The sequence below is a fragment of the Somniosus microcephalus genome, chromosome 19 (assembly GCF_052327205.1).
Source record: "Somniosus microcephalus isolate GS21.2 chromosome 19, FLI_Smic_1.0, whole genome shotgun sequence".
Classification (NCBI taxonomy): Eukaryota; Metazoa; Chordata; class Chondrichthyes; order Squaliformes; family Somniosidae; genus Somniosus; species Somniosus microcephalus.
The window spans coordinates 63,852,708-63,870,524 of record NC_141005.1 but is presented as its reverse complement, the minus strand read 5'-3'; the positions used below and the strand labels follow the sequence as shown (position 1 = coordinate 63,870,524).

The following is a 17,817-nucleotide window of genomic DNA, read 5'->3' as shown; positions in this document are numbered from 1 at the left end:
CGACTGACTCCCTGATGAGGAGGCAATTAGCAAAAACGAGATCAGCACGCCAGCAGTGCCACCAGCAGGAATGTGGCAGTATTGCGGCTTTCACAACTTGTTCAAAGAAAGTCGAATCCCCACCACCACACCCAAGGGCTCACCTGGCAAACACCTTACCCAGTGTGGGACCGAGTCATGTAGCCCGGGATGATCTCCGGTTCTGGGCTGAGTTAGGGGAGGGGAGGTTTGAGGCAGGTTGGTTGGACACAATCGGGGGACGCGCAGGATGCCAGAACTGGAAGAGCGCAGAGATCTCGGAGGGTTGTAGGGCTGGAGGAGGTTACAGAGATGGGGTGGGGCAAGGCCCCGGAGGGATTTGAACGCAAGGGTGAGAATATGAAAGCAAAATTATTAGGCATTGCCAGAGCCCTGTGTCACCAAGCGATAGAACGTGGGGCCGGGGAGACAGTTAAACGTGCGGGGAGTTCCCAAACGTGGGCGAGAGAGGTGGGGAAAAACAGCTTAAAAAATGGACAGTGAATGAATTGTGTGCTTTGCGCCCACAGGATGCGAGAGGTGGATGTGGCCTGTGGCAAGGCCCTGCTGATTAAAGAGAGAGGGGAATACTGTGCAATAGGACACAAGTGTCCCCATTACGGAGCGCCCCTGGTGAAAGGTCAGTGTGCAGTCACATGGACGATGTTCAAGGTTGTGAGGAATATTGAGAAAACTGATACAGCAAAGTCCTCGGCCTCTTACACTGTTCCAACGAAGCTCAACGTAAGCTTGAGGAACAGCACCACATCTTTAGATTAGATACTTTACAGCCTTCTGGACTCAACATCGAGTTCAACAATTTCAGACCATAACCTGTATTTCTTTATATTTTTTTTCTCTTGTTGTCTCACATGGTAGCTGTTAATGTTGCTGCCGTCATCATTCACACCTCATCTAGAGTCATCTTTTGTTTCTTAACTCGTCCCATTACCTCTCCTTTTGCCTTGCGCCATCATCTCTTTTGTCAGTCAATCTCTCCTGCCTTCCATCCTATCACAGACATTCCCTTTGTTCTTTCCTCCCCTCCTCCCTGTTTCTGTTTAAAAATCTCTCTTCTCTAACCTTTCCCAGTTGTGACGAAGGGCCCCCGACTCGAAACGTTTACTCCATTTCTCTCTCCTCGATGCTGCCTTACCTGCTGAGTGTTTCCAGCATTTCTGTTGTTATTACAGCAAATTCTTGACTGGTGGAGGTTCAAGTACGAGAGGACACTCGTTAAAAACCAGGAACTGCGAGTGTGAAGGAAAGGTGGCAGAATTGTTCACCCAATGGATGTGTGTGGCAATGCAGTAAAGCGGGCCTGACATCTAAGGTGCCCATTTACAGATGCTGGACGCCATTCACATTGTGACCCGTCCTTTCCAAGAATGGCTAGTCTCAGTCCAGTGAGACTGCATTGATGCCAAACCCTTCAACAAGGGAGGCAGTACTGAGTCACACACAAGATGTAACAGTGCGGGGACAGGAGCAAATCGCTGCTGTGCATCCCTCAATTTTCTGCCAATTTAAATTTAATGAAGAGTGAGGACAGCACGTCTCCCTGTCACTCGGCAAAGTCGAAAGATCAGGCTCTTGTGCGAGAGTCTAACCACCTCCCCTTGACATTCAATGGCATTACCATCGCCGAATCCCCCACTATCAACATCCTAGGGGTCACCATTAACCAGAAACTTAACTGGACCAGCCACATAAATACTGTGGCAACAAGAGCAAGTCAGAGGCTAGGTATTCTGCGGCGAGTGTCTCACCTCCTGACTCCCCAAAGCCTTCCCACCATCTGCAAGGCACAAGTAAGGAGTGTGATGGAATACTCTCCACTTGCCTGGATGAGTGCAGCTCCATCAACATTCAAGAAGCTCGACACCATCCAGGACAAAGCAGCCTGCTTGATTGGCACCCCATCCACCACCTTAAACATTCACTCCCTCCACCACCAGCGTACCGTGGCTGCAGTGTGTACCATCTACAAGATGCACTGCAGCAACTCGGCAAGGCTTCTTCGGCAGCACCTCCCAAACCCGCGACCTCTTCCACCTAGAAGGACAAGGGCAGCAGGCGCATGGGAACACCACCACCTCCAAGTTCCCCTCCAAGTCATACACCATCCTGACTTAGAAGTATATCGCCGATCCATCATCGTCGCTGGGTCAAAGTCCTGGAACTCCCTCCCTAACAGCACTGTGGGAGCACCTTCACCACACACTAGGGCAACTAGAAATGGGCAATAAATGCTGGCCTTCCCACATCCAGAGAGAGAATAATTTAAAAAAATGAGACACACCCAGGCTGCACAGTATTAAATGGGAGTGAATTGTTCATTGTTTCCCGGTGTGTACTGTACACATACAAAAGCTGACACTGGAACATTCACCGGCTGTACTGTAGCAGGCGGGAGCCATTCATTCCTTTTTTACCCTACTATTTAGTGTTTTCATATTGTTGACCATTATAAATTATAATTAGAAGGAAGCCCCTGGCTAGCGACTGCACCGGTGATTTGACTCGGTATAAATGGCGTGAATTTCTATTCTCAGGTGTGTTGACCAATGGGCGAGTTCGGTGCCCATGGCATGGGGCCTGTTTTAATGTTGCAACAGGTGATATCGAAGATTTTCCCGGATTGGACAGTTTACCGAAGTTTCAGGTAACGCTTGCGCTGTTGACTGGCGCCACAACAAATCCCTCCCCCAACCCCCTTGCGCCACACATTGTTCCCCTTCGGTGTCAGTCAATGGCTCAGTGGGCAGCACTCTCGCCATTGAGCCAGAAGGCTGTGGGTTCAAATCTCACTCCAGAAACTTGAGCACAAAAATCTAGCCTGACCCTCCTGGTGCCACCTTTCGAATGTGACGTTAAATCGAGGCCCCGTCTGCCCTTTAGGGTGGGTGTAATGGATCCCATGGCACTATTTCGAAGAAGAGCAGGGGAGGTGTCCTGGCCAATATTTATCCCTCACCCAATGTCACTAGAACAGATTATCCAGTCATTATCACAGTGCTGTTTGTGGGATCTTGCTGTGCCGCGTTTCCTACATTACAACAGTGGCTCCTCTTCAAAACTACTTCACTGGCTGTCGAGAGCTTTGGGACGTCCTGAGGTCGTGAAAGGTGCTATAGAAACCCAAGTCTTTCTTTCACGGAGCAGGCCAGGCAGGTCACCAGGTGTTAGACCTGCGCCAATGTCGCCCTGTAGCTCACCCCTGGATCACCCTCAGGCTTTTGCCTCTTTGCCTAGTGGTGGCCTGGCTGTTACTCAGGGATCTGTTGCGTGGAGCATCGCAGGCTCACACCCACATCCCGTCACCATGGAGACCAGCAGTCTGGCTCACAGATGCGCCGAGCCATCTATTCTGGTAGCATGTCTTTTTTTTTTTCTCTCCCTTCTCTGCCGAAGGAGCTAAATCTTCACCCCGGACATTTACATAGAATTAGTTAGAAACTACAACACCGAAAGAGACCGTTCGGCCCATCCAATCCTTGTTGGTGGCCATGCTCCACACGGGCACTAGTCATTGACATCAATGGTAATAAAAATCAGGAGAGATGGAAAACGGGCTGCCGGTTCACTGTCAGCCGCTTAACACTAGAGCACAAAGTCAAAATTACCCCCACTCAACCTCAGCTCATTGTAAATTGCTATCGACTAATTTAATAAAAGTTTCAAGCTTAACATGCTTTTAACAGCCTCTATCTGGACGGAAAGAAGCAGCCTTTCCTATTGCCTGTGTGCGCAATGTCAGAAAGCATTACATAGAATTACAATAGCAAAATACTGAGGATGCTGGAAATCTGAAATCCTCCCTGCCCCTGCTTAAAAATCTCTCCTCCCGAACCGCTTCCAGTTCTGACAAAGGGTTCGACCCGAAACATTGACTCTGTTTCTCTCCTCGATGCTGCCTGACCTGCTGAGTGTTTCCAGCACTTTCTGTTGTTATTACATAGAATTACATGGGCCCCGATATTTACGGGGAGGGAGCGGGGGAGCGTGTTTGTGGGGGGGGGTTGGGGGTGGAACCCGGAAATCCCGGGAATGTGGAGTTCGAGCCCAATTTAGTGGCAAGACCACATCATCATTTTTAAATTCCTGACTGGCTGGCCAGCTGCCGGGCAGGAAAGACCACAGCCAGGAACCATTGGGGACAATCCCCAGCAATCGGCAAAGATCGCAGGGCATGGCAGGGGGTCGGGAAATATCGTGAGGCATAGGGGGAATGGGGAAGATCAGGGGGCATAGGGGGAGGTGGGGAAGATCACAAGGCAAAAGAGGAGGGGTGGGAAAGAGGAGGGGTGGGGAAGATCAGGGGCATAGGGGGAGGGTGGGAAGATCACAGGGCAAAGGAGGAGGGGTGGGGCGAGGGTGGGAGGTGAGGGGTGGGGTGGGGACTCCTGCTCCCCCTGGCCCCACAAGCAGTGCTATAAAAGCACTTACCTACTTGATCCGGCTGTTACCGTCTCCATTTAGCTGCCGGGTTAAATTTAAATTTAAATGCGCTGTCGGAGCCTGATTTAAATATTTATGATGAAGTGTCCCACCTCTCGAGCGCGGGACACAGACCCGCCACGCAACCCACCGCCATAAAAATGGTGGCAAGCGCAGATGCGGTGGGATAGGGTCGCATTATGCGATTTAAAATTTTTAACCCCCCCGACCCTCGACCCTCTCCCGCCAAGGATTTACAGCACAGAAACAGGCCATTCAGCCCATCTGGTCTTTGCCGGTGTTTCTGCTCCACACAAGCCTCATTTAAGCCCCGTCAGCATATCCGTCTATTCCTTTCTCCCTCATGTACTTATCTAGCTTCCCCTTAAAAGCATCAAACATGGCTGCAATGTCACTGTGCTGCTGGCACCTGGGTATCTGAGCACCACGATATATGATTCTATCTGTAAGGTTACACTCTAACAATGGCGTTCATCTTCACAGGTCAGAATAGAAAAGGAGAAAGTGATGGTACGAGCAAGTAAACAGGTAACACAGTCTCCTTGTGAAATCTGTCCATAATCTCTATGTTCTGGGAGTGAATCTAGCCCCAGACCGAGGGGATGAAAGTCTCACAGGCTCTAACACTAATAATAAACTGAGTTTGAGCCGGCTCAACTGATACTGAGTGCCCACAAGTCCTCAGAAAAAACCTGTTCCCAGTTAAGGGCTAACTTGCATTTAATTGGCGGTCTCACACAGGGAAGGTCTGATCATAGAACCATAGAGCACAGAAGGAGGCCATTTGGCCCATTGTACCTGTACCGGCTCTTTGAAGGGCTATCCCATTAGTCCCACTCCCCCCTACTCTTTCCCCATAGCCCTGCAATTGTTTCCTTTTTAAGTGTTTATCCAATCCCCCTTTTGAAAGTTATTATTGAATCTGCTTCCATCACCCTTTCAGGCAGCGCATTCCAGATCATCACAACTCATTGCGTAAAAAACAATTCTCCTCATCGCCCCCCTCTGGTTCATTTGCCAGCTGATGTGGGACCTGGTGTAGTCGGCAGTGCTCGATGGAGTTAAGCCACGTTGTTGGCACAGTGCAGGATGTAACTTTCACCTGCGACTAACCTGACCTGGGAGTGTTTGACACTGGGTCGAAATGTGGCACGTTTCATTTCCCCCAGTGCTGACAGCCTTCACTTCGATAAGGGTGAAAACAAACACATCAAAAAAGCCGTGATTTACCCTTGGTGGAGCTTCCTGTTCTACTTGACTCCTCCTCCATGCTGCGCCTGAGTGAAGCTCACCCAGGCCTAAACTGCTGCACTGTTGCTGGCTCCAGTGGGGCTGAGGTCCCCTGTCCTGTTCGTACAGTGAGACTCAGTGACTCCCACTAGTGGCTGCACTATGTCACTGCCCCCCTCGCCCACCACAGGCACCAAATCAAAAGCAGAATACTGTACAGCAGATGCTGGAATTCTGAATTTTAAAACAGAAAATGCTGGGAAAAAAAGTTGTGATGAAAGGTTATCGACCTGAAACGTTAAACCTGTTTCTCTGCCCACACCTGCTGAGTGTTTGCTGCAATTTCTGTTGTCATGACGAGCACTAACTGGTGCTTTTAAACAGCACACACGTTCTGATGGGTTTGCTGTATTCTCAGTACTGCTTTGGGTGGCTGGGACCTCAATCCAAATCCAGAGCTGTCAGAAATATTGATACTGATTTTGTTTATCAGTGGGGACGATCCAAGGATCAACGTTCTGTCCAAATTGCACCGACACCACGGGTTTGCGATTGTTTGGGTGTTTTTGTTCTTTGCAAGTTGTTGGGCACAGAGAAAGGAGGGAGCATTGCCCAGAACGCTGATGTCTGTCTGCTTCCTGTGGGATTGTTCTCTTCCTGGATCTGTGCAACACCGTCCCGCCTCACTGCGACGAGCAGCTCCGATGGTGCACAAGGCCCAATGGAGTCCTTCCCCTCAACAACCCCACCCCAGAACTGTTGCCATTATAATTTCACCGTCTACCCTTTTGCCCCCAGGCTCTCCAGTCACAGAAGAGGGTGAAACGGATGGCAAGGTGCACGACTTTGAGTGACAGCAGCTTTAGCAGCACCAACGTGCTCATCATTGGGGCAGGTAAGTGTGCAAGCCCCACGAGGGGGTAACAGACACCTGGGAGCGAGCCACACATTGGGTAAAAGAAAGGGGTGGGGACTTCAACTTAACAGAAATAAAGAACTTACATTTATAAAGCGCCTTTCATGACCTCAGGATGTTCCAATGCACTTTACAGCCAATTAAATACTTTTTTGAAGTATTGTAATGTAGGAAATGTGGCAGCCAATTTGCGCACAGAAAGGTCCCACAAACAGCAATGTGATAATGACCAGATCATCTGTTTTAGTGATGTTGGTTGATGGATAAATATTGGCCAGGACACCGGGGAGAACTCCCCTGCTCTTCTTTGAATAGTGCATTGGGATCTTTTGCATCCACCTGAGAGGGAGCCTCTGTTTAACGTCTCATCTGAAAGGCGGTACCTCCGACAGTGCAACACTCCCTCAGTACTATTCAGTATCAGCCTAGATTTTGTGTTCAAAGTCTCTAAGGTGGGACTTGAACCCACAACCTTCTTAGGCAAGAGTGCTACCACCTGAGCCACAGCTGACACTGGGCTCAAAGATGAGCTACACTGTGGCACAGGCCTCCGATCAATGAGCTAAAGTGGCTCCCTCCGTGCTAACAATGAAGCAGGGGGATGAACCTACCTGACTCTAGATGTGTAGGGAATCAATCAGACAGATTTGGAGATGTTTCCTGTGCTGAACCAAGAGAAGAGAACCAGGGTATGAGGGATCGCAGCCGCTGATTTAACCAGCTTTGCAGGTTTAACCCTGGCCAGCCGGGAAACCCGGCAGCTGAATGGAGGCAAGGACAGCTTTGGAGCGAAGGTCATTGCTTCTCCCCAGCCCCCAACCTACCACCCCCCCCCCTCCCCCGGCCCCGCAATCTCCCCCCCCCCCCCCCGCCCCGGCCCCCCAATCTCCCCCCCTCGGCCCCCCAACCTCCCCCGTCCCCCCAACCTCCCCCCCCCCCCCCCACCGGCCCCCCAATCTCCCCCTCGACCCCCCAATCCCCGCCAATCCCCCCCTCGGCCCCCCAATCCCCCCCTCGGCCCCCCAATCCCCCCCTCGACACCCAATCCCCCCCTCGACCCTCCAATCCCCCCCTCGACCCTCCAATCACCCCCCCAGCCCCCCAATCCCTCCCCCTGACCCCCCAATCTGCCCCCCCGACCCTCCAATCTCCCCCTGACCCCCCAATCTCCCCCCCAACCCTCCAATCTCCCCCTGACCCCCCAATCTGCACCCCCCGACCCTCCAATCTCCCCCTGACCCCCAATCGCCCCCCTGACCCTCCAATCTCCCCCCGACCCTCCAATCTCCCCCACTGCCAATCAGACCCTCTCCCCATACATGCTCACCCCGGGTCAGGGATCGGACCAGACGCCCCCACGCTCCCACTAACAGCAGCCGACTTAACTGTGGCTGTGGCCTGCTCAGTAGCGCTGCCCACCCGACTGGAAGCCAAACCTGTCAATCAGGCTGACTTCCGGGTGGGGATCATGTCAAAGAAAAACTCCACAGCATGCGGGGAAACCAGGTTTCCCGACAGAACTCCCCCCCCCCCCACCTACGCATCCCGCCCCTGTCAAAATCGGGGCATTAGTCTTTATAACTGGAGGGCTAGAATATAAAAGGGAGGAAGTTACGCTGCAGCTGTACAAAGCCCTGGTTAGACCACATCTGGAGCACTGTGTACAGTTCTGGGCACCACACCTTCGAAAGGATATATTGGCCTTGGAAGGAGCGCAGCACCGATTCAGCAGACTGTGTCCAGGGTCCAAGGGTTAGATTATGAGGAGAGATTACACAAACTAGGCTTGTATTCCCTGGAATATAGAAGGTTAAAGGGTGATTTAATTGAGGTTTTTAGGATTTTGAAAGGAATTGACAGGGTAGTCAGTGAGAAACTTTTACCGATGGTGTGGGAGTCTAGGACAAGGGGACATAACCTTAAAATCAGAGCCAGGCCATTCGGGAGAGCAGTTAGGAAACATTTCTTCACACAAAGGGTGGTAGAAGTGTGGAACTCTCTCCGAAAAAGAACAGTAGGTGCTAGTTCAATTAATAATTTTAAATCTGAGATTGATAGATTTTTGCTAGACAAGGGTATAAAAGGATATGGAGCCAAGGTGGGTGGATGGAGATAAGATACAGATCAGCCACGATCTCACTGAATGGCGGAACAGGCTCGAGGGGCTGAATGGCCTGACCTGTTCCTATCACTGCAGTGAGTGGCTGATTGGCCATTTCATACTGAATTCTTCTAATGTTCTTGTCCAGTTTATGACAGTAATCTTCCTCCCTCCATAAACTACAGCTCATCCAAAACTCTGCTGCCTGTATCCTAACTCGCACCAAATCCCATTCACTCATCACCCCTGTGCTCGCTGATCTACATTGGCTCCCAGTCCACCAGCGTATTGGTTTTAAAATTCTTATCCTCGTGTTCAAATCCCTCCATGGCCTCACACCTCCTTAACACTGTAACCTCCTCCAGCCCTACAACCAACAACCTACAACCAACGTTCCCTCTGAGCTGCGTGGCCGCGCGGCTCTCTGCCAGTCCTGTGCAGCCGCGGACCGGCTTTCCCAATGATAAGTTTTGTGCATGCGCAAAACTGCGAATGGGCCGCACACCCCAAAAAAAATTAGGGGTAACATTGTCTACAACCCTCCAAAAACTCTCCGTTCCTCCAATTCTGGCCTCTTGTGTATCCCCCACTTATTTCGCCCCATCATTGGCGGCCGTGCCTTCAGCCATCTTGGCCACAACCTCTGGAATTCCCTGTCTAAACCTCTCCTCCTCTCCGCCTCTCTCTCCTCCTTTAAGACGCTCCTTAAAACATACCTCTTTGACCAAGCTTTTGGTCACCTGTCCTAATATCTCCTTCATTGGCTCGTGTCAATTTTTGTCTGATAATACTCCTGTGAAACACCTTGGGACGTTTTACTACATTAAAGGCGCTATATAAATGCAAGTTGCTGTTGCTGTTGATAGTAACCCATTCACTGCAGGGGAACTGATTGTTTGTTTGTTTGTTTGTTTCCCCCCCCCCCCCCAGGCCCCGCAGGACTGGTCTGTGCAGAAACACTGAGGCAGGAAGGCTTCACCGAGAGCATCGTAATGTGCACCATGGAGACGCACCTGCCGTACGACAGACCTAAACTAAGTAAGGTTTGTATCTGTATCTAAAACCAACACCCGCCCCCCCACCCCCACCCAGAATGATGCACAGGATCAGCGACAGACACAGGCAACTCTTGTTTGGGAATACTGAGCACTGACCTATGCTGGGCAGCCAGTGTCCCTAATCAACAGCCTGTGACGGTCACATAGAAGGATATATTGACCTTGGAGGGGGGAGCAGTGCAGATTCACCAGAATGATACCGGGGCTAAAAGGGTTCAATTATGAGGACAGATTGCATAAACTTGGCTTGTATTCCCATGAGCATAGGAGATTGAGGGCTGATCTAATCAAGGTGTTTAAAATTCTAATCCGATTTGATTGGGTAGATACGGAGAAACTACTTCCTCTGGTGGGGGATTCCCGAGCGAGCATAGTCTTAAAATGAGAGCCAGGCCACTTAGGAGTGAAGTCGGCATGCGCTTTTTTACACAAAGGGTAACAGGGAAATCTGAACTCTCTCTCACCAAAAGGCTATGGATGCTGGAACAATTGGAGCTTCAAGACTGAGATGGATAGATTTGTGCTGGGTAAGGGTATCAAGGGATATGGAGCAAAGGCGTGTAACTGGGCTTGAGGTACAGATCAGCCATGATCTCACTGAATGCCGGAACAGGCCCGAGGGGCTGAATGGCCTCCTCCTGTTCCTATGTTCCAGTCAGTGTGCCGACAGTGACCCACACAAGACAACAAAGACCGCTCTCTCCTGGTGTCCGCTGCTAATTGGAGCTATTTACAGAGGTTGTAATTGCCTTTATTCTTGGTCCACCTAGCTGCCTTTATTCTTTTTCGTGAGCACAGCGCTCCCTCTTTTTACTTGGATTTCCTCCTCTCCTGAAGCGGCAGAGCTTTGGTGGGTAGTGTTTCACAGCCGCGAACCACCTACGTCATCAAGGGGCCGCTCTTCATGCGTGAGCCCGCACAATGAATGCCAGCAGGCTGTTGTACCCCAGCGTGCATCGCAATCCTGTTCACACCTGACGTTCACACACACATGGTGGGGGATTGGGGGGGGGTGTGTGTGGGTCATTTTAACTGTGGTGGGCGATATTGAATTGGCCGCCCATTATACACTTTTTAATTTAAGTAATTGGGATGTGGTGTATAATGGGGGCCAATTCGATATCGTCCATTTTACACCATCGCCCACAGTTAAAATGACTCCCAAGGACTTTCCAATGGGGGCCATTATCTGGCGAGGAGGAGCGGGAATCTTGGCTGATTTTACTCCCGTGCCGATGCTGGGTTGCTGAGGCCAAGGGCACGTCCCTCCTACGCCCCGCTGGCTGAGGTCAGCTTATAGTCCAAGCCCAAGAGGGCAGGTCAAGCGGGTCGGAGCAGGAACTGCCTGCGGGGCTAAAGCCGATTGGTTTTCCCAGCTCAAATTCCAAAATAACATCATGCCTGCGACCTGGAGGCCGAGCTGACACTGAAACTGACGGGAGACTACTTGCCACCCACACTCAATGGGAGTAATCTTTGACTTTCGGCGCTTGCCTGATTTTTGGCTTCAATGGAACGGAAAATCAGTCGGTGCATGTAATAGGCGGCCGACCTGCTACCTCCCCTTGTCCACCACCACCGAAAGTTACAACCTACTCCAGGTTCCCTGGCCTGACCGCCCTTCTCTTCAACCTCTACCCAAGAAGTAACCTCAACCCTACTGATACCTGAGGCTGTTTAAAATATCCATTCTGGGAATTTGGGTGTCGCTGGCAAGGCCAGCATTTATTGCCCATTCCTCGTGGCCCTTGAGAAGGTGGTGGTGGGCCTTCTTCTTGAACTGTTGCAGTCTGCGTGGTGAAGGAGCTCCCACAGTGCCGTTAGGGAGGGAGTTCCAGGATTTTGACCCAGTTACAATGAAGGATCGGCGATATATTTCCAAGTTGGGATGGTGTATGACTTGGAGGGGAACTTGGAGGTGGTGGTGCTCCCATCCGCCTGCTGCCCTTGTTCTTCTAGGTGGAAGAGGTCACATGTTTGGGAGGTGCTGTCAAAATGAATACAAGCGCACAGTGTTACTATGTACATGTGCTTCCCCCGTGACCCTATATACATCTCATCTTAACAAGATATGTAAACATTGTAGATGCACGATTCTGTGCATTCTGGGAAGCTAGATTGACAGACGTTTGTGAGAGGAGACAGGCGTGATTGGGATCGGATGGGTGTTTCCATCACGGTGTTCATAGCCGTTCCTTGTGTTTTCAGTCCCTCGAGTGCCAGGCCGAGCAGATCGCCCTGCGCTCCAAGGAATTCTTATCCCAGTACGACATCGAAGTGCAAACGGAGAGGGAGGTGAGAGAGCGACAGAACGGTTCAAACTGCTGTATCATTTTCTCTGTTAACATAGTCCCCACCCTCATTACAACTCCCAGTAAAATCCTCCACCCTCATTACAACTCCCAGTAAAATCCCCCACCCTCATTACAACTCCCAGTAAAATCCCCCACCCTCATTACAACTCCCAGTAAAATCCTCCACCCTCATTACAACTCCCAGTAAAATCCACCACCCTCATTACAACTCCCAGTAAAATCCTCCACCCTCATTACAACTCCCAGTAAAATCCTCCACCCTCATTACAACTCCCAGTAAAATCCTCCACCCTCATTACAACTCCCAGTAAAATCCACCACCCTCATTACAACTCCCAGTAAAATCCTCCACCCTCATTACAACTCCCAGTAAAATCCTCCATCCTCATTACAACCCCCAGTAAAATCCTCCACCCTCATTACAACTCCCAGTAAAATCCTCCATCCTCATTACAACTCCCAGTAAAATCCTCCACCCTCATTACAACTCCCAGTAAAATCCTCCACCCTCATTACAACTCCCAGTAAAATCCTCCACCCTCATTACAACTCCCAGTAAAATCCTCCATCCTCATTACAACTCCCAGTAAAATCCTCCCTCCTCATTACAACGCCCAGTAAAATCCCCCACCCTCACTACAACACCCAGTAAAATCCTCCATCCTCATTACAACGCCCAGTAAAATCCTCCACCCTCATTACAACTCCCAGTAAAATCCTCCACCCTCACTACAACTGCCAGTAAAATCCTCCATCCTCATTACAACTCCCAGTAAAATCCTCCATCCTCATTACAACTCCCAGTAAAATCCTCCACCCTCATTACGACACCCAGTAAAATCCTCCACCCTCATTACAACACCCAGTAAAATCCTCCACCCTCATTACAACTCCCAGTAAAATCCTCCACCCTCGTTACAACTCCCAGTAAAATCCTCCACCCTCACTACAACTCCCAGTAAAATCCTCCCTCCTCATTACAACACCCAGTAAAATCCTCCACCCTCGTTACAACTCCCAGTAAAATCCTCCACCCTCATTACAACGCCCAGTAAAATCCTCCACCCTCATTACAACTCCCAGTAAAATCCTCCACCCTCATTACAACTCCCAGTAAAATCCTCCATCCTCATTACAACACCCAGTAAAATCCTCCACCCTCGTTACAACTCCCAGTAAAATCCTCCACCCTCATTACAACTACCAGTAAAATCATCCATCCTCATTACAACTCCCAGTAAAATCCTCCACCCTCATTACAACACCCAGTAAAATCCTCCGCCCTCATTACAACTCCCAGTAAAATCATCCATCCTCATTACAACTCCCAGTAAAATCCTCCACCCTCATTACAACTCCTAGTAAAATCCTCCACCCTCATTACAACTCCCAGTAAAATCATCCATCCTCATTACAACTCCCAGTAAAATCATCCATCCTCATTACAACTCCCAGTAAAATCCTCCATCCTCATTACAACTCCCAGTAAAATCCTCCATCCTCATTACAACTCCCAGTAAAATCCTCCATCCTCATTACAACTCCCAGTAAAATCCTCCATCCTCATTACAACTCCCAGTAAAATCCTCCACCCTCATTGCAACCCCAATAATACTCCCCACTCTCATAATATGCTCGCACTCTCATAATACCCCCAGTAATAAACATCTTTTTAATAACCCCTAGTAACACCCCACCCATCATGATGTCACCATCTTGACTTTAACCTCCAAGAACACATCCGCCCACATTATAACTACAATGCTCATAACATGCTCCCAGTCTGAATTTAACCTGCATTCATAGCCAACCTCACTATAACCAAATATCCTCCTGTTCACAAAATACTCCCATCCTTATTATGCTCCCCAGTAAAACACTCAGCCACATTATAAGCCTCAAAAAATACCCCCTCAATTTGTCCTCACTAATACTCCGGCTCGCATTATAACCCTGAAAACCCACAGCCTCATTAGAATCCCCAGTAACACTCACCCACTCTCACTATCAGGCACTTAGCTGTAACACTCTCTCTGTTACTGTCTCCCTTGAGAAACTATCCTGACCTCCCTTGTGGAGATATCCCTTCTGCTTCTTTCCTCTGGTTTTCTCTGCACCTCTCCTGAAGATGCTGAAACCATGCTGGAGTGCAGCTCCACAGGCACTGGTGCCCTCTTGTCTTCTCCCGTCTGAGCCTAGACAGTGAACGCTGGCAGGCTGCTTGACTACAGCGGCATCACGACCAAGCCAGGCCCCGTCCTGACTCACACTTTTGTACAGGGGGAAGTGTCGGGATCTGCGGAGCTGCACTCTAGCCTGGGCTCAGCACCCACACGAGGAGCAGGTGAGAAACTTGTGGAACCGTTCCTTGCTGTAAATGAGAGTGTAATTCTTTCTGTGACGGTGTGCCTCTGACTGACCTTCAGCGCTCCTCCATTGCAGGTGGTGTCAGTGGATGTAAAGAGTAAGGTGGTCCACTTTAAGGATGGACTCAAGATGGAGTACAACAAATTACTGATCGCAACTGGGAGCAGGTGACTAGCTGATGGGTTTGTGACATTTTGCTTTTCCTGTTGCCTCACCTGGTGGGGAGTGGGGGACAAGTGTAGAGATCGACCACAAAACGGACCTTCCTTAACTCACCAGTGTCAGCTTGACTCTGCTGATAACACTTTTGTCTCTGTGACAGATAGTGTGGGTTCAGGCCCCGCACCCGGACTTGATCCCTTAACCTAATGCAGCACTAAGCAGGGTGCTGCATCCTCGGAGCCAAGCTGTTTGGATGAGACGTTAAACCAAGCTCCCATCCCATGGCTGCATTTAGAGAGGAGCAGCGAGTTCTCCTCCCGCAACCACTAAAAATGGATGAGCTGGATGTTCATCTCATTGTTGTTTATGGGATGTTGATAGTGCAGGATGGCTGCAAAAAAAAACAACACTGTTTGAAGTACTTTAAGACATTTCAATGTGGCAAGGTGCGATATATGTGAGTACTTTCAGCCTCTACTTTCTATCCCCTTCAGTAAATATGCTGCAAAGCCAATTGTTATGGGGGAGGGGGAGGTGGGGCGGAGGACACCGGGTAATCCCTTCCTCCGTCAGTTGGGTCCTGGATCAGTACACGGGTAATTTTAAGTATGGGAGATGGGGTGAAATGGTCAATGTCGAATTGGCCACCCAATTGTACACCTCGCCCAACCTCCTCTCCATCTAGGGTGGGGCAGAAAATGGCCGACCAATTCGATATTGGTCATTTTTACACCATCTCCCTTAGTTAAACTTATCCCCTATTGTCTGCATAACCTGGTCTTTGCATCAGTTAAACATGAGACAGGACTGGAAAGAGAATAAGATCCGGTCCCCAATCAGCACAGGGTTCAGCAGGCAAGTGGATGTCAAGAGGCGAGGGTGGTGTGATATCACAGACAACGTGCACCCGTACCAGGATGTTACACATGTACCACGCTCAAGTCACTAATGTCTCATTTAAACATTACTGTAGACTTTCACGACTTGAAAGTAATTCTCACAAATGTTATAAAATTACCCTGATACTTACTGGGGTGGGGTTTCGGAGTGAGGAGGAGTTATGGTCGGGGAACCCAGAAGTATGGGTTTTCCCGAATGCCACGGAGTTTTAACTCCAGGGCGTGTGTGATTTCCCCCCCCCCCGAAGTTCCCCGCCCAAAAGTCAGCCTGATTGACAGGCTTGGCTGCCTGTCGGACAGGGAAGGCTGTGGTACAAGGCCACAGTAGGTTTAGTGATGGTGAGGAGGTGGGGGTAGAGTGTGGTTGTGATTGCAGGAGGGGGAACTTAAGAACATAAGACATAGGAGCAGGAGTCAGCCATTTGGCCCTTCGAGCCTGCTCCGCCATTCAATAAGATCATGGCTGATCTTCTAACTCATCTCCACTTTCCTGCACTATCCCCATATCCCTTGATTCCACTAATATTCAAAAATCTATCGATCCCTGTCTTAAATATACTCAACGACTGAACCGCCACAGCCCTCTGGGGTAGAGAATTCCAAAGAATCACCACCCTCTGAGTGAAGAAATTTCTCCTTATCTCAGTCCTAAATGGCCGACCCCTTATTCTGAGACTGTGACCCCTGGTTCTAGACTCCCCAGCCAGGGGAAACATCCTCCCTGCATCTACCCTGTCAAGCCCTGTAAGAATTTTGTATGTTTCAATGAGAACTAGATGTAATATCTCCAAGTTTGCAGATGACACAAAGCTGGGTGGGCGTGTGTGCTGTGAGGAGGATGCAGAGAAACTCCAGTACGATTTGGACAGGTTGGGCGATTGGGCAAATGCATGGCAGATGCAGTATAATGTGGATAAATGTGAGGTTATCCACTTTGGTGGCAAAAACAGGAAGGCAGATTATTATCTGAACGGCAATAGATTGGGAAAAGGGGAAGTGCAACGAGACCTGGGTGTCCTTGTGCACCAGTCGCTGAAGGTAAGCATGCAGGTGTAGCAGGCGGTTAAGAAGGCAAATGGTATGCTGGCCTTCATAGCGAGAGGATTCGAGTACAGGAGCAAAGATGTCTTGCTGCAGTTGTACAGGGCCTTGGTGAGACCACACCTTGAGTATTGTGTGCAGTTTTGGTCGCCTTATCTGAGGAAGGATGTTCTTGCCATGGAGGGAGTGCAGCAAAGATTCACCAGACTGATACCTGGGATGGCAGGAATGACGTATGAAGAGAGATTGGGTCGATTAGGCTTATATTCGCTAGAGTTTAGAAGAATGAGAGGGGATCTCATTGAAACTTAGAAAATTCTAACAGGACTAGACAGACTAGATGCAGGAAAGCTGTTCCCGATGGCAGGGGAGTCCAGAACCAGGGGTCACAGTCTAAGGATAAGGGGTAAACCATTTAGGACTGAGATGAGGAGGAATTTCTTCACCCAGGGAGTGGTGAACCTGTGGAATTCTCTACCGCAGAAGACAGTTGAAGCCAATTCATTAAATATATTCAAGAAGGAGTTAGATATATTTCTTAAGGTTAAAGGGATCAAGGGATATGGGGAGAAAGCAGGGACAGGGTACTGAATTTGGATGATCAGCCATGATCGCATTGAATGGCGGAGCAGGCTCAAGGGGCCGAATGGCCTACTCCTGCTCCTATCTTCTATGTTTCTATGAGATCACTTCTCATTCTTCTAAACTCTAGCGAATATAGGCCTAGTCTACTCAATCTCTCCCCATAGGACAATCCCCCCATCCCAGGAACCAATCTGGTGAACCTTTGTTGCACACCCTCTATGGCAAGTATATCCTTCCTTAGGTAAGGAGACCAAAACTGTACACAATACTCCAGGTGTGGTCTCACCAGGGTCCTATATAATTGCAGTAAGACATCTTTACTCTTATACTCAAATTATCTTGTAATAAAGGCCAACATACCATTTGCTTTCCTACAATCTCTCACCATTTAAAAAATACTCTGGTTTTCTATTTTTCCTACCAAAGTGGATAACTTCACATTTCTCCACATTATATTCCATTTGCCATGTTCTTGCCCACTCACTTAGCCTGTCTATATCCCCTTGAAGCCTCCTTGCATCCTCCTCACAACTTACATTCCCACCCAGCTTTGTATCATCAGCAAACTTGGATATATTACATTTGGTCCCCTTATCCAAATCATTGATGTAGATTGTGAATAGCTGAGGCCCAAGCACTGATCCTTGTGGTACCCCACTAGTTA

The 17,817-nt window shown here is 49.5% G+C and overlaps 1 protein-coding gene across 4 annotated transcripts in view; it reads left to right on the top strand.

Moving 5' to 3' along the window:
- aifm3 (AIF family member 3) overlaps positions 1–17,817 on the top strand; it is a 426,013-nt gene that overhangs the window by 369,034 nt on the left and 39,162 nt on the right. For all 4 annotated transcript variants that reach the window (XM_085961914.1, XM_085961917.1, XM_085961915.1 and 1 more), the window contains exons 4-10: positions 549–658; positions 2,574–2,683; positions 4,963–5,007; positions 6,508–6,604; positions 9,657–9,769; positions 11,993–12,079; positions 14,542–14,633. In XM_085961914.1, the coding sequence (XP_085818040.1) occupies positions 549–658; positions 2,574–2,683; positions 4,963–5,007; positions 6,508–6,604; positions 9,657–9,769; positions 11,993–12,079; positions 14,542–14,633 (654 nt within the window). The remainder of the gene's footprint in view (positions 1–548; positions 659–2,573; positions 2,684–4,962; positions 5,008–6,507; positions 6,605–9,656; positions 9,770–11,992; positions 12,080–14,541; positions 14,634–17,817) is intronic.